General features: G+C 38.5%; 1 protein-coding gene across 3 annotated transcripts in view; it reads left to right on the forward strand.

The window, feature by feature from the left end:
- Positions 1 to 594, forward strand: part of ARHGEF3 (Rho guanine nucleotide exchange factor (GEF) 3) — a 363,011-nt gene extending 362,417 nt beyond the window's left edge. For all 3 annotated transcript variants that reach the window (XM_006892215.1, XM_006892216.1, XM_006892217.1), the window contains one exon: positions 9 to 594. In XM_006892215.1, the coding sequence (XP_006892277.1) occupies positions 9 to 361 (353 nt within the window). In that variant the 3' untranslated portion in view covers positions 362 to 594. The remainder of the gene's footprint in view (positions 1 to 8) is intronic.
- Positions 595 to 17,705: the final 17,111 nt, after the last annotated feature.

The raw sequence follows: 17,705 nt of genomic DNA on the forward strand, positions 1-17,705 counted from the left end.
ATTTCTAGTTAAAAACTTTTTCCGAGTAAGTTTCAAAAATGGATCACAAAGTCAGACCCACTCACTACAAGCCAACGACACCTTCAACAAACAGCAGTGGCTTAACTGTATCCGCCAAGCCAAAGAGACAGTTCTGTGTGCAACTGGGCAGGCTGGAGTGCTTGACTCTGAGGGACTGTTCCTAAACCCCGCCGCCGAGAGCAGGGAGCCACGGGGAGAGACCAAACTTGAGCAGATGGACCAATCGGACAGTGAGTCGGACTGTAGTATGGACACGAGTGAGATCAGCCTTGACTGTGAGCGCATGGAACAGACAGACTCTTCTTGTCCAAACAGCAGGCACCTCGAAAGCAACGTCTGACAGGAGCACCTGTACTTCCTGGAAGTTGCCCTGCATCTTGCCTGTACAGTATTCGCATCCCACACCAGGAACGGTTTGAAGAAGCACTTTTTAATACTTTTGTGACCTTGTTGATCCAGTCACTTATATCTTTGTCCCTCGTACTGTAACTGCCAACCTGTCTGTAAGCTGGAATCTGTGGCAAGCTGTCATCTTGTGTAGTTCGCAAGTGTATGCATGGATGGAGAGGTACTTGAACAAGTTTCTTTGACTTATCCTGCTGGATTTTAAAACACAGAAAAAGAATCTCTAAACTACTGTTCTATGTAGGTTGCTTAAAGAGTCCTCCCGTGTTCCTCTAGCTCTCTATCATGGTAGCTGATGGCATGGAAGTTAGAAGGCCTTGCAAATTGTGTTTGAGGAAGTCACTTCACTTTTGTCTCATTGCATTTAAGGGAGAACCAGGAAAGTTCAATGCCTGGGAGGGAACTCAGTTCTATGACTTTCACCGAGACAGTATCATTAAATAATGTCCCTGGGGGATTCCAGAGGGTTCATTTTGCAAGGGAAGAAGCTCTGTCTGTGTTAATCTTATGATTGATTTCATTCAGCACAAGCTTGATGCAATTATCTATTAGCATATGAAATAGAGTCTAACCTTGCAAGGATGCAGATGCCAGCATTGATGTTGAACAGAAACAAGCATGACACCAGAAGGCCCCTGCGGTGGGCAGTGGCTTGCTCAGAGAGCCATTTCTAGCCCAAGACATCAGAATAGGAAAGAAAAGAGGCCTGGGATAACTTCCCAGGATCACAAGCAGGCCCTGTCTTCATTCATGTTGTTTCATCTCTCTGACCCTACTCACTTCTTATAGCATGAATGAAAAGGTGAAGAGACAGTGACTCACGAGTTTACAGAAGCTTGCAAGAGGAAAAACTTCATCATGACCTTATGGGAAATGCATCAAAAGAGAAAAGGTCCAGTGTACTTCGGAAAAATACTAGAGCCTTATGTTTTCCTGTTAATGCTTCTGGGTCATCAGTTTACCATCAATTTCTCTGTGCTTCAAGCAGAATAATAATTACATTCTCCAGAGGCCAATTTAATTAGCCCTGCAATTCATTTGGCACAGTGGTTAAAGTCTTCAGCTGCTGACTGAAAGGTTAGTGGTTCAAACCCAGCATCTGCTCCCTAGGAGAAGGAGGTGGCATCTGTGTCTGTAAACATTACAGCCTTGGAAACCCCATGGGACCATTCTACTCTGTCCAGCAAGGTCACTGTGAGTTAGAATCGACTTGGTGGCAGTGAAGTTTGACTTTTATGATCAGTTAAGGTCACTTAGCCAAACTAGAAACCTCTTGGTTCAGCCTTGACTTATACCATGGCAGGGTGGGCTGCAGATCTGGGGAGGAAAAACCCAAGTTAACAAAAGAAACAGAAGAGCTCCCTATGAGTGTAAATATTAAAGATGACCTGTGCAAAATCATACCTGCACCAGCACTAGTAGTAATAATGCTAAATTATTGCCAAAAATGTTTTTTTCTCTTTTAAAATCTTCTGTCTTTCAAGTTTACAGGGGGGAAAAAAAGCAGTCAGTAAAATGTCATCTTATTATGTACATATGTCATGTGCACTCAAAGCTGTGTGATGAGATTATCAATATACAAGCATCGTAGATGGCTTTATTAATTTTCAAAAACATAAACATATTGTGGTCAGTTTGACCCTATAAACATATCTCTGTATTTATAGATTCTAAACATGGTGAATTTTTTTCTATTACAAATTTATTTAAAACAGCTTTGTTTCTCAGTTGTTATTCCTTTAGCAAGTGAATAAGCCTGCTACAGATGAAAGCAGGGAAAAGCTGAGAGAAAGCATTTGATGGTGGAGAAAAGAATCAACCATTCTTTGAAGGAGCCATCGGCTGGGTTAGCCAGTGTATTGAGACAAGAGGGCTGTCAGATATTGGCTCTGTGAAGAAAGTAAATGAATGTTCTGATGAAATGAATGTGTTTGTATAATGGCCTTAAACTTTTCTGGAAGCATTTCAAATAAATCACATTAAAATGTTGTCCTTTTGGTGTACAATGTCTGTTCTATGAATATAAAATTTCACCTGCCTCCTGGGACCCTGAATCCTGAAATGTTGGGTTGTGGTTCCCAAACACAGACTTTAAAATAGGTTAGGGGTGGAAATAAATGCTTTGATTTGGATTATCCAAAACTTTTACAGAATTCATATTTAAAGATCTGTCAGGTGTTCTTCATTTACTTGCCTATTCATTTTTAGCAACCGTTTCTTAAATTCATGCTATGGTTAAATTTAGACAATATCCAAATTTATTTTCCAAATTCATATTCACTTCTCTGGGATCTCTTCTTCTTTTACCCCCTTCCTTTTTTTCTTCTCCTCATCCATCTTCACTGTCACTTTGGATCAGTTTCACACTCTATCATTTATTTCTATTCTGGTTATTGTTCCTGTTGACTAATATGTTTTAAAGGCATCTCTGGTGGCTTGGTGGTAAGGAGCTGTGCAGACAACCCAAAGACACTTGGTTCAAATACCCTAGCCACTCCGAGGGGGGGAAAATGAGCATTCTCCTGCCATGCATTTTATCATCTCTAAAAACCCTCTGGAGGGTCAGAAAAACCCTCTGGAGGGTCAGCTATGAGTTGGTTACCACTCCACAGTACATTACAACAATAGTTTTCAAATTCTATTTTGTTCCAGTTTCATTTTGTCGACCATGACTAAAGTGATTTGAACTTGTTTTACTCTCCAATCTCAAATTTATATCCTGCAAATGGATAGATGAGGTGCTACCAAAAAGCAGTGCCTTTCTGACTGTTCAAATCCACCAGCTCCAACAGAGAAAAGTAGGCAATCTCCTCTCCTCTCTGATTAACAGCCTGAGAAACCTGATGGAGGGTCAGCAACTAGTCAGTATGGACTCCATGACAATAAGAGAAGTGGCTAACTTGGAGTGGGTTCATTGGGAGAGATACAGCATCTTCTAGTTCCTGTTGTTCATATGGGTGCTGTGAGTGGTACTCGACTCTGGTACTTAACAACAATAACAATAGTTCTTGTGGACTTAGTCTTGGAGGCCAAGGCTCACATGATCCATTAATCCTTTGGAATAATTCTTTCCATGCGTTTTTTATTTTCCTCACCCTTCTTTGCTCTGGATACAGGGAGATGAATAGTTGCACTTTAGATGATAATTCAAAACATTTTAAGACCTCAGTCACTACTTAGCAAAATAGGATGCGGAACATTGTGTCTGTGGACTAGGTTATTCTGGTTGACCTTGATGTCCTCTGAAATCAAGATCCCATTAGGATGTTTTGTTAAGATGAAAAAGTTTACATAATTTTGTGCTCTACTACATCCGCAAAATATATTTACATCACATACATAGGGAGCTCCGGTAAGAATCTGTGCTACAATCCTGAGGGCATACAGTTTGAATTCACCAGCTGCCCTGCAGGAGAAGGATGGGCAGTTTCCTCCTGTTAGATTAACTGCCTCTGAAAACCCACTAGAAAGTCAGCTATGGGTCAGTTCTGACTTGATGTACACAACACCACCCCCACATAAAGATGGTCATGGGTGTAGTCCACTTCACCTACACATACCTGTTCATCTTGCCTGTCTGCCTCTGAATCCACTTACAGATGAGTGTTTGTTATTACTGAGTGGCATGCACTTTCTAAATAACATACCTCCACAAACTCTATGAACTTTGATAAATGTCAATAGTTGTAGAGGGGCTGCAGGCTTTTTGTTCATAGAGTCATTATGAGTCGTGCTTGACATGAAGGCAATCAACAACAACAATATTATTGATAATGCAGGATTGTGTATGTAATAGTATTTACCTTTATTATCTGTAATTCTTGGTCCACCTTTCAGTGTCTTAGTGATATTCAGCTGACCACTTCCTTATTATATATTGCCTTTCCTTCATCCTATAATACCTGTCTATTAAAGTGCACCTGATACAGGTCATGGACTTTGTAATTACTTGCTTTACATCAGAAAGCCAGGCAATGACTAGGGATGACAGGAGGAGAATTGATGTCTTTGAGCTGTGGTGCTGGAGAAGAGTATTGAATATACCATGGACTGCTAAGGGAACATCCTAGAGAGGATGAAACCAGGCTGCTCTTTGGAGGCAAGGACTCTGAAGCTCCACCTGACATACTTTGGACATGTTGCAAGGAGGGATCAGTCCTTGGAGAGGGACGTCATACTTGGGAAGGTGGACGGACAGTGCAAGAGAGGAAGACCCTCGATGAGATGGACTGATTCAGTGATTGGGGTAATGAAGGTAGGTATGTCAGAGACAATAAGATTGGCACAGGACAGAGCAGGTTTTAAGGCTGTTGTACATATGAGTTGCAGTCAACTCGACAGCACATAGCAACAAAAACGACATTATCTACTTAGGGCTCCCCCCGCTCCCAATCCCTGGTGGCCATCAAAGAATGTTGGCTTTTAATGTATAACCTTTCCTTGACTTTATATAATAGCAGGCTCATACAATATTTGTCCTTTTGTGGTTTCTTTCATTAAGCATGTCTTCCTGGTTCATTTACAATTTTAAGTGTTTCACAGAATCTTTGTCACTCTTAAACATGGACTAACTTGATTATTTTGTGTTTGTACCATAGTTTGTTTACTCATTCATCCACTAATGGGCGCTTGGGTTGTTTCTCTTTGCTGTTGTAAATGGTTCTACAATGAACTTAAGCATTCATATATCTATTCATGTCCTAGCTCTCATTTCTTTAGGATATACATTTATTAGTGAGATTGTGGATCAAATGATATGTCTATTTCTAATTTTTTAAGGAAACACCACGCCATTTTCTATAGTGGTGGCACCATTTCACTGTCCCACTAAGAGAGTATGAAAACTCCAGTCTTATTACACCTTCACTAGTATTTGTTGCTTTTGTCTCACTTAACCTTGTTACAGGAGCAGGGATGAGATATTCTGTCATTGTATATTTATTTGCATATCTCTAATAGCTAATGATCTTCAGCGAATCTTTCATGTGTTTGTTGGCCACCGAATATCTTCTTTGGTGAAATATCTGGTTATGTCCTCTGCTTATTTTTTAATTGAATTGTGTATCTTTCTGGTTGCTTACCTATTAAAACTTTCTAGAAAATTTAAAGACTAATTCCTTGTCAGATATGCCATTGCCAAATACTTTTTCCCAGTCTGACATTCTATTTTTACTCATTTGCAGAAGTATATGGATTTTTAGAAGGTTCTAGTCTAATTTATCTTCTGCTATTTGTGTATCTTTTATACACATATATTTTATGTTTTACATATAGTCAATTCACACCATGAATTAGTGCCTCTAAGTTCACCCATACTTTTTTTAATAAGCTTTATAATTTTAGGCTTAACATTTTGGTATTTGATCTGTCTTGAGTTAGTTTTTTGTATATGTTGTATGAATCTTTTTTTTTCATTTTCTGAAAAAGGATATCCAGTTTAAACTTTCTTTTTTACACTAATATATTATACCTCATTGTCAAGGATCACCTGTCCATGTTGTTGTTATTAGGTGCCACTGAGTTAACTACAATTCGTAGCCACTCTATGAACAACAAATCTAAACTTGCACCATTTTTATGATCTCCAATATGCTTAAGCCTATTATTACAGTCATTGTGTTCATTCATCTTGACAAGGGTCTTCCTCTACCCCACTTTCCCCAGCATGCTGTCTTTTCCTGTGGACTGGCCCTTACTGGCATCATGCCCAAAGCATATGAAACAAGGGTTTTACCATCCTTGTCTCTAAGGAGCACCTTGGTTGTACCTCGTTGAAGACAGCCTTGTTTGTTCCCTTGGCAGTCCATGGGATTTTCAATACCCTTCTCTAGCACAATTCAAAGGCATTGATTCTTCTTTGGTCATTTTTAGTAATTGTCCACCTTTCACATACATAGGAAGCAACTGAAAATACCATGACTTAATCAGGTATAGCTTAATGTTTAAACTGACATCATTGCTGTTAGCACTTTGGAGATGTCCTTGACAACAGATTTTCCCAGTGCAACATGTCTTTTGATTTCTTGATTGCTGCTACTGTGGGTGTTTATTGTGGATCCTGGATAAATGAAATCGTTGATAGCTTCAATCCTTTCTCCATCTATTGTGACATTGCCTATTTGTTTTAAATTCTTTGTTAAGAATTTTTGTTTTCTTGATGTTGAGATGTAACCCATTTTGAAGGTTGTTGTCTTTGATCTTCTTCAAGTTCTCTTTCAGCAAGCAAGGTTATATCTTCTGCATAATACAAGTTGTTGGTAAGTTTTCCTCCAATCCTCATATTGCCTTCTTCTTCATATAGTCTGGTTCTCACAATATTTGATTAGTATATAGACTGAATATATCCATAGTCCAACAAATTTACTTTTTATTTCACAATTCTCATCCTTTGTGTCTGTCATTTTACTAGTGAAAAGTTGTTTTGACTACTGTGGCTGCATATACATAGTAGGTCTTAAAAGTCTGGTCAACTTCTTCAGTATTGCTTTCCTTATCCAGGATTTCTTTCCTTTACATATAAAGTCAGTGATTGAATCTTCCATCTCTTTAAAGAATGTTTATGGACTCTTAATTGAGATTGCATTCTATCTATAGATTGCTTTGGTTTGCAGTTGTTATTAGGTGCTGTCAAGTTGAGTCTGACTGAAAGTGACCCTATGAACAGCCAGCCTGGACCCTGCCCTATCTTGTGCCATCCTCATCATCTCTGAAACACTCAAGCCCATTGCTGAAGTCACTATGTGACTTCAGCCAAACATGATGTCCCTCTCCAGTGAGCCTCCTAACTACATGTCCAAAGTGTGAAAGATAAATCTTCACCGTCTTTGTCTCCAGAGAGCATTTCGGCTGCACTTTCTCCAAGACATATCTGTTTGTTCTTTTGGCAGTACATGGGGTATTCAGTATCCTTCTCCAGCACCACAAGTTAAAGGCATCAATTCTTCTGTCATCCATATTCATTGGCCAGCTTTCTTATGGACTGTAGGTGACTGAGAAGACCATGGCTTTATTAGGTACACTTTAGTCTTCAAACTGACATCATTGCTCTTCAGCATTCTGGAGAGGTCCCTGACAGTAGACTTCCTCAACTAAATATGTCTCCTGATATCCTGACTGCTGGTACCAAGGATATTGATTGTTGATCCAAGGAAGATGAAATCATTGATAGCCTCAATCCTTTCTCTATCATAATGTCGACTGTAGATGTAATTCATACCAAAGGCTGTAGTCCTTGATCTTCTGCAGCAAATGTTCCATATCCTCCTAATTTTCAGCAAGCAAAATTGTGTCATCTGCATAATACATGTTGTTGATGAGTACTCCACCAATCGTGATGCCTCATGTTTCCTCAAAGAGCCCAGCTTCTTGAATTACTTGTTCAGCATACAAATTTAATAGGTATGGAGAAAATACAAAAACCTTGATTATCACCCTTCCTGATTTTAAACCATGCATTGTTCCCATGATCTGTTTGGACAACAGCTTCTTGGTCTAGGTATAGATTTTGTATTAACACAATTACGTATTCTAGGATTCTTATTCTTTTTAAAGTTAGCCAGCATTTGTTCTGATCCACCCAGTCAAATGCCTTTCCGTAGTTGATAAAACACAAATAGATATTCTTTTGGTATTTGCTTTCAGCCAGGATCCATGTGACATCAGCAATAATATCCCTGTTGTCTTGGTCTTTTCTAAAGTCAGCTTAAACTTGGAGTAGTTCCTGATCGATGTACTGCCCTAGTCATTTTTTAATCATCTTCAACAACATTTTAATTCGATGAGATATTAATGAAATTGTTTGATAATTTCTGAATTCTGTTGGATCACCTTTCTTGGAGATGGGGACAAATATAGACCTCTTCCAATCCGTTGGCCAGGTTGTCCTCCAAATTTGCTGGCATAAACTGGTGAGCAAATTCAGGGCTGTGTCTGTTAGCTGAAACATGTCACTTGATATTCCAACAATTCCCGGGGCCTTATTTTTTACTAATGCCTTCAGTGCAACTTGAACTTCACCCATCATTATCACTGGCTCTTGTTCATATGGTACTTCCTAAAAGTTTGCAGTGTCAACTAATCCTTTTTGGTACTATGTGGTACATAGTGGTTCTAATGTATTCCTTCTATCTTCTTTTGATACTTCCTGGATCATTCAAGATTGTGCCTATAGCATCTTTGAGTGTTGGCAACTCGAAGCTTGAATTTGTTCTTCAATTCTTTCATCTTGAGAAATGCTGAGTTCTTCCCTTTTTTATTCTCTACACACTTCATTATAATCTTTTGCTTTATCTTCTCATGCTACCCTTGGAAATCTCCAGTTCAGCTTTTTCTGGCCTCTTCCTTTTGTTTTTTTCTCAAGTCTCTAATGTATGGGTGGGTAATAATGACATTTCCTTCTAGTCAAGAGCATGACACATTGTTCCATCTTTGTAGGTCTCTTTTAGCTTTTTATAGTGATATTTTGTCATTTCTTTGTAAAAGGTTTTTGTAACTCTGATTGGAGTAATCCTAAGTATTCTTTTTGGTAGCTATTATAAATGGTACTGTTCCCTTGTTACTTTTTCAAAGTCCTCAGACAACAGTAATTTTCAAAGAGAACATTCACTTTTATAGATTACTACTAATTTTGGAGCTGAGTTTTAAAGCCAAGATATCATTTCCCTAATATTATGAGCTGACTGAAAATTTCTGACTAAATGAAGCAATAATTGGGTTTAGAATTTTACGAAATCCTGAATATTCAATTAACTCAAATGAACAGCTGCTAACATTAATGAATTTCCTCACATGCGTCAAAAGTTGTTTGTCCATCCAATTTGACCTTCCAGCATTTTAGAATGGCAAACTCACCCACTATTTTTAATTGCATATTCAGAAGGCTGCTGACCCTGTTCCAGCCTTTGCCTTCTAGCTTTGCATTGTATCATAGCATCACATTAATCATGTCCAAGTGCCTCTCTAAATTTACTCGTAGTCTCCAACGAGACCTGTGCTGCATGTTTTATAGACACCTTTCTTTTCAATCTCTCTGCATGGATTGTCTCTGCTTCATTCCATACTAGAATTCAAAGAATAGTAAAAAATAACATTGTTGTTGTTACGTGCTATAACATCACTTGCAACTCATAATGATCCTATGTACAAAAGCTCTGAACCCTGCTCTATCTTGAGCCAATTTCATTGACCCTGACACACCCACCCCCGTTACCCAAGTCAGTGAATCATCAGGCTCTTCCTCTCTGGTGCTGTCCCTCCACTTTTCCAAGCATGATGTCCCTCTCCAAGGACTGGTCCTTCCTGGCAACATGCCCAATGTATGTGAGACGGATCTTCAAAATCCTTGCCTCTAAGGAGCAGCCTGGTTTTACCCTCTCCAGCAGACTTTTGTTTTCTTAGCAGTGTATTCAATAGTCTTATCCAGCACTACAAGTAATATTAAAGTGTATTTTTAGTAACAATATTGGAGGGATAGGGCAAGAGAGGAAGTCCCTAGATGAGATGGATTGACTCAGTGACTGGAGTAATGTGGGTAAGTGTGTCAGAGATAATAAGGCTGGCTCAGGATAAAGCAGGTTCAGAGTTGTTGTGCATAATAGGGTCATTAGGAGTCCCAGTGACTCCACAACACATAACAACAACAACATTGTATTACAATAAGAAAAGTTATACTTCGATAACATTAAAATAATTAAGTGTATTAATTCCTTTTCAGCAATGAATTTGAGTTAAAATACTTTGAGCCATATAGTATCAGTATATTAGAAAAACCAGGACAACTTCAATTTTATGCTCTCAGGATTTGCCAGTCTCTTCCACTCAAAGTCTCACTTTGTAGCGTTGTTGTACATTTATCTAGCACTTTTTTGGGTTTTTCAGTGAAATAATGGAATATCACAACTGAAATATAAATTTTCTTGCAGCTAGTTGCTCATGTTTGTTAGCAATTAAGTTTATGAGCTAAATATCATATTTAGACAAAAATACAAAAAATGTGGAAATACAGCATTTAAATAGATATAATAATGGAATGTAATAGGTAAAATAACGAAGTCACTAAAAACCAAATTTTCTACTTCATGAACTTAAAGATTCCATTTAAAAATGTGAATATGTTATGTTTTAAGATGTTTACACTCACCTGAAAAATATCCATTCATGTGAAAGTTTGTTCAGAACTGGATGCAATTTAAGTAGCTCTTTCAGATTTCTGACCACAAGTATCCTCAATCACTGAGAGCTTCTCACAGATCCACTCGGCACAGCTGAAGTTACTGTAAAAGAGGGAGAGGACAGTTTAAAAGTGATATATGATAGGGTGTTACTCTTGTTATCACAAGAGTCCAGAATTAAGGTTGCATAATGGAGTGTACTCGGGGCGGGGATTCTATGCCAATGAAGGAATTTTTCTTTTACTTTTCAAAGAGAGAAGTGAACTTGGGGGGGGAGGGGCAGAGAGAAAAGTGCAACAGTGAATGAATGGAAATCCAAAATCTCTGTAAATATTCATTAACATTAATAAAATAAAATTTAAACAAAAAGAGGTCAAGCTCATAATGAAGAAAGCAAACTCTTGAGGGGCCTCTGAATTGTGCCTCATAGCAGCAGTCTTCATTCATTCTGAGCTGTGCAACCTTCACTTGCAGAAGCCGTGAACAGCACTGAAGTATTCAGCCTAAATGGCAAGTGCAAATCAAACAAATATGAGCCAATGGTTGCACTTACAACATAAGAATCATTTAACTAAGGACAAATACTGCGTGGTGCCACTGTTGTAAAACAGGACTGAGATTGGGGTTGGGAGAGACTGAGAAAGATTGGTTCAATAATGTATACTGCATTGAAACAGTTGAGGGAGAAAACTGTTTAAAAAGGATATGTGATTGTGTATTTTTGTCATGACAGGAGTCCAGAACGAAGGCTGCATAGTGGAGTGAACCTGGGGGAGGGTTTGTAAAACAATGAAAGAATTTTTCTTTTACTTTTCCAAGAGGGTAGTATACTAGGGGAAAGGGTTGGGAGGGGAGAAAAGCGCAACAATGAATGAATGGAAATCCAAAGTCTATGTAAATTTTCATTGAAATTAATAATAAATTTTTTTTAAAAAAAGGAATCATTTAACTGAAAAAAGAAGCCACTGCCTCAGAGTTGATTCCGACTCGATGTGACTATACAGTTTCCTTGGCAGTAAATCTTTATGGGAAGAGACTGCCCATCTTTCTCCCAAACAGCAGCAGGTGGATTCAAACCTCTGACCTTCTGGTTTACAACATAACAAGCTGCAAATAACAGTCAAAAAAATTAATTCTTTTTATTTCAGTTTGGTCTCGAGGTGGGAACTAATTTTTTTTATTCAGATCTGGAAATTTCAGGGCTTTTTCTGTTTCAGTTTTTGGTTCCATTACAACTTGAAGACCTGCTTTGATAATCTCCCCACTTCTCACTCTCATAAGTGTGCTAATTATTGCAACTAGAGAAAATGTATCTTCCTTAGTATGTTAGAAGATGTTTGTACTGACATTTTGTGGGTGAGTACACATGACTAGGGAGAAATGGCTTCCGTTAAGTCTGTTTTGAAGATGCTGTGTTACACACAACCGAAGGCAATCTGCTCGAGCTAACTGAGAAGTCGTGAGCATTGAAAGAGCCAGAACTAGCAGTTTTGTGCAGAATTAGAGTGTGGTTGCAGCTTCTGGGTTGTGGCCACCATACTACAGATTTAGTTTCCATCCCCAGCAGAGTCCCCAGAAGCTAAGAATGCAAACTTACAACCACAGCTCTACTTAAAAAGATTGTGGTTTCTGCTCAGCTTTCCATTTATATTCCATTTCTGTCCACCTTCTTCCATCCTCCAAAGACCTGAGGATTCTGGACAATTTGATAAAGAAAGTGACGATTTAATTCCACTAAGACCAGTTCTTTCTCCCTGGCTCCTGTTGACAACTTAAGAAAATAACTACTGAATAAATACCCTTTCTCTTTTAACACTATTTAGTTCACACTGTTTTGTTTACTGGCAGAATTCTAGAATTTTAGTGTTATAAAAGAGTTTGTCCTCTGGCGCTGGCTGAAAATCGCCTGTGACTTCATCCATAGCCACTGGTGAGAGTCAGCGCCCAGAGCCATCAGGGGCTTTAAGCTCGTTGCCCACTGCTGTGGTGTGGACAGCTGAAACCCAGGCCCCGACAGGCACCTGGGGGGGGGGGGAACCCAGACTCTACTTCATGCTCTGCTGGAGAAGGAGGGGCAGTCTCCTATACCAGTGAGATCCAATTTGACGGTACACACACACACACACACACACACTCTTTTTCTTCTTCTTTTTTAAAAAAAGACTACTTCAGCCATCGTGGCCCTCTGCCTGGGGCGGGCTGCCCTCGGCCCTCTGCCCGGGGCGAGCCGTCATGGCCTTCTGCCCGGGGCGGGCTGCGCTTGGCCTCCAGCTCGGGGCGAACCGTCACGGCCCTCAGGAGCAAGAAGGCAAGCAGCTGTAACCCAAGACCACCAGTAAGGTGATAAAGCATCCTCCCTTCCCCCCTTTATATCTACGCCCCTGTTCAGCATGAAGAAGCCAGAGAGTCGGCATCCAATTCCCAAATCAATAAGACAGTTGGTTTAATTACTATTGGAAAATGCTTGTCATTCCTCTGTAGCATCTGGTCCCCACTGGACCCTCATCATTTCCTTCACCTGCTCCCCCCACCGACCAAACTGTGCAGCTCTGCAACTGCATCCTGGCCCATCCTCACCCTTCTGCCCCCAACCCTCACCTCCTTGTACCCCCAAAATGTTTTTCCCAATAAAAAAAAATATTAAAAAAAAAACCAAACCAAACACACCAAAGACTATAAAACATGGTTGGAAGAAATTAAAGAAGAGCTAAATGACTTGAGAACATCACATCCCATGTCTCAGAAGACTTAACCTTGCTAGGGGAGATCTGGTGGCCTAGTGGCAAGGAGCTGCAACTACAATCCCAGAGGTGCACGGTTCGAATCCATCAGATGCTCTGCCGGGAAAGGAGGGGCAGTCTCCTCCTGTACCAGTCAGGTCTGACTTGATGGTACACTCACACAAAAATAATAATATAAAAATATTTAACCCACTTTAAAATAAAAAAAAAAGAGAGTTTGAAGAAGATTCCTCAAACCCAAACCTACAGAAGGAATTTGAAGATTAAGAAGTTTTAAAGTCTTGCCCACATTAGTTCAGAGTGGTGAAAGGTATTAAAGGGTATTTTCCACCTAAGGGTATTTATGCAGACAAGGTAAGAAAACATTCATGGCTCATAAGGCTCGAAAGCCAAGCTTCTCTCTAACTGTATGAGTTCCTTTCCTCTAGGATGGGCTAGAACATCCGTTACCTACATGGATCTACCCAGACAAAGTACTCTATCATTTGACAGGAAGGAATGAATCACACAGAGTTAGAAACCATGCCATCTTTGGGAGCTAATCATCAAGTTTAGGAAACTGGACATGGATCCTAATAACTTACCTACACACACACACACACACACACACACACACACACACACACATAAATCGTATGGAGGATTTGAAAAATAGCATTCTGCTGATGTTCTTTTCAATGGGTCTATTTCCATTCCTGTAAAATGAGGACACTGTGTTCCCCTGAAAGAGCTCTTATAGTGTACTGTGCAATAATCAAATGGTAATAAGTTCAAGTCCATCAGTTAATGTATTTGAAAAATATGATCAGTCTTCTCCTTTCAAGATTTATAGCCTCAGAACCCCAATGGAAGGTTGCTATGAGATGTAATTAACTCTACAACAGTGAGTTTTGGGTATATATTCCTGAAGTCTTTATAAAGTTTTTATTATTATTCTTTTTTTCACTCTTTGGTGTTCAATGCTTCAAACTTATTATTATTATTATTATTACTATTATTTAATACATGCACTCCTTACTTATCAGTACGGTTAAGTTCTAAAGACCAGGTGGTTGTGCAAAAATATGTAACTAATAAATTATACCACTTCATAACTGAATGACTGAGACTTATAGCCCAGCCAAGTGAACACATAACTAACCATCACAGCCAGCACTACTCTCACCTCCACCTCCGTATTTACTATTGCCAGATGTACATGATTAATGTGAAAAATCACTGGGTAGTAGATTTTTTCACTGTTGTTGTAAATGTGAAATGTCAGATAACAAGCCTGTTGATAATGAAGAATAGGTATATTCACATTTAATACTACACTTGATGTTATTTTTTTATGGCAAGGAAAGACATTGGATAAGCCAAGTGCTGCTGTGAAAAAGAAAACAAAATAGGAGGTCTTCTAAGTGACACACTTCCTGTGCAGCCACAGTCATCAAAGCAGCTTGATGCCAGTACAGTGACAGATACATAGACCAGTGGAATAGAATTGAGAGCCCAGAAAGAAATCCACCCACCTGTGTATAGCTGATCTTTGATAAAGAAATGAAACCAAATAAGTGGGGAGAAGACATCCCCTTTAACAAATGGTGGTGCAAGCCTAGAGACCTATTTTCAGAAAACGGAAACAGAATATATAAAAGCTAACTCAAGACAGATGAAAGACGTAGGCATAAAATCTAAGACTATTATAATCATCAAAGAAAGAATTGAGGCAAACTTGGGAGTTAATTGCATAAATAGACCCCCAAATAAAACTGAAAACGCACTCTGAGGATAAAATAGATGGTTGTGACCAAAAATGAGGTGCTAATGTGTATTACAAGAGTAAGAAGAATATTTATACTCTGGGGCAAATATTTAGCAATGACATATCCAGAAAGAAACTCTTCTCTGAAATATACAGAAAGCTCCAACACCTCAGTAAGAAAAAGACAACTCAATTGCAAAATGGGCAGAGTACATGAAAAGACATATCACCAAGAGAAGGCTTTGATACAGCCAACAGACATGTGAAGAAATGCTTAACATCAGTAGCTATTACAGAGATGCAATAAAAACAGCCATGAGATGTTATCTCTCCTCAGCAACAATAGCAAAGCTTAATAAGACAAGGAATAATAAATTCTAGCCAGAGTGTGGAGAGATTGGGACTCTCATCCCCTGATGATGGGGGTGTAAACTGGTTCAACCACTATGGAAAGTAGTTGGGCACTTCTTTAGAAATTTAGGAATGGAAATACCATTTGGTTCAGCAATTCAACTACTAAATATATATTCCAAAGAAATAAGAGTGGCCATATAGACAGATAGAAGCACACTCATATTCATTGCAGCATTACTTACAATAGCAAAATAATGGAAACAAATATCCATCAGTGGACAAAGGAATAAAGAAACTATAATTATGATGCATTCACACTATGGCCTATGCAACACTAGAAACCAATAAGAATCCAAGACACATTGCATAATATGGATGCATCTAGACGATGTTATGCTAAGTGAAACAGGGAAAGTTAAGGAAAGCTTTACACAAAGTTAGAATTATTCTTGGATGGTTACTAGGGATGAGAAAGAGAGTGAGGATTAAAAATTAGTAACTAGATAATAGACACTAAGAGAGTTGAAGGGAAGACATTCCTCAATAAGGAAATAATCAGCACAATATCCCTAAAGAAAAGGAAGACACAAGTAATTATAGAAGGAGTAATGTAAACCAAAATTACAGGAAGGAAAAGGAAAATGTGTAGTTACAATGTGAATTGTTTTCTGTTGTTATTGTTAGATGCTGTTGAGTCAAGTAAGATTCATAGTGACCCTATGAACAAAAGATCTGAACCCTGTTCTATCTTATGCCATCCTCACATTTCCTGACACAGAAAACCCCATTGTGGCAGTTACCATGTCAATCCATCTGGTTAAGGGTCTTCCCTCTCCTTTGCTGACCCTCTGCCCTTCCCAGTATCATGTCCCTCTCCAAGGAATAGCGACTTCTAGCAACAAGTATGTGAGGTGAAGCCTCATTATTCTTGCCTCCAAAGAGAACGCTGCCTGCATCCTCTCCAAGATATATTTGTTCATTTTCTTGGCTGTCCATGTGATAGTCAGTGCTCTTCTCCAACTCCCTAGCTCAAAGGTATCAGTTCTTTTACTGTCATCCTTACTCATTGTCCAGCTCTCAGATACGTAGCAAGTGATCAGAAAGGGTATGGCTTGAATCAGATACACTTTAGTCCTCAAACTGACATCACTACTCCTCAATAATTTGGAGAGACCCTGAACTGCAGACTTTGCAAGTGCAATGCATTTCCTTATTTCCTGCCCATTGGTACCAAAGGTGTTCATTGTGGATCTAAGCAAAATGAAGCTGTTGACAGTTTCAGTTCCCTCTCCATCCAGCATATCAATCTTTTCTTCATCTATTATGATGTTGCCTATTGGCCCAGTTGTGAGAGGGAGAGAGAATAAAGTAAAAATTAAGTTGGGTGAAAGGAAAGGCAATATACAATTAATGATTTAAAAGCATAATTAATTACATTAATCAATTTTAATTATGCTAATTATGTTATGAAAGAATGTGTGTGAATGATTAAAGGATTATAATTTTATAAACCTTTACTCAAATAAAGAAAGTAGCACTGAGGACAATTTTATAACATTTTATAACTAAAATGCATAAAACTAGAGAAAGAAGGAAAAAATTCACCTTAGTAAGACAAAGGAAAACATTTAAATGGTATAGATTTATGAACTAGATAGTAGGAAAGAAATAGAGAAAATCAATGAATCAAAAAGCTGGTTAAGTGACCAGCTTAATTTAAGTTAATTAATAAAATTGAGAAACCCATAAAAATTAACAAAGAAAATACCTATTCAGAATTAGAGGGTATCTTTGTAGATCCTAAAGCCATTAAGAGTGTAAATGATTACTACAAACACTTCTGCAATTTGAAGTTTGACTATTTATGAGAAATGGATCAAGTCCTTGGAAACTGCATGCTACCAAAACTCAACTAAGATAAAGGAGATAATCTGAGTAGTCTTATAACTATTAAGGAAAACTCAAATTGTAATTTAAAAGCTCTCCAAAAAAAAATTTCCAGGTCCACATGGTTTAACTAAGGAATTCTACCAAATAGTTAAAGAACACCCTTTTATGTAATCTCTTCTAGAATACAGAAGAAGAGGAAACACTTCCCAACTCATTTTCACTCTTAAAGTCCCTTGCAGAGGTAAATGGACTTGCACACAGTATCTGGTTTGTACATTGGGACTAAGGGCATCGCGGTGAAAAAAATGGGAAAGATCAAGTGTAAAATACAATGTATTCAAATTTTATAAAGAAATCAGAATAAAATAAAATTTAAAA

This window comes from Elephantulus edwardii, unplaced genomic scaffold (genome assembly GCF_000299155.1).
Source record: "Elephantulus edwardii isolate Elephantulus edwardi_28Jun2011 unplaced genomic scaffold, EleEdw1.0 scaffold00113, whole genome shotgun sequence".
Taxonomy (NCBI): Eukaryota; Metazoa; Chordata; class Mammalia; order Macroscelidea; family Macroscelididae; genus Elephantulus; species Elephantulus edwardii.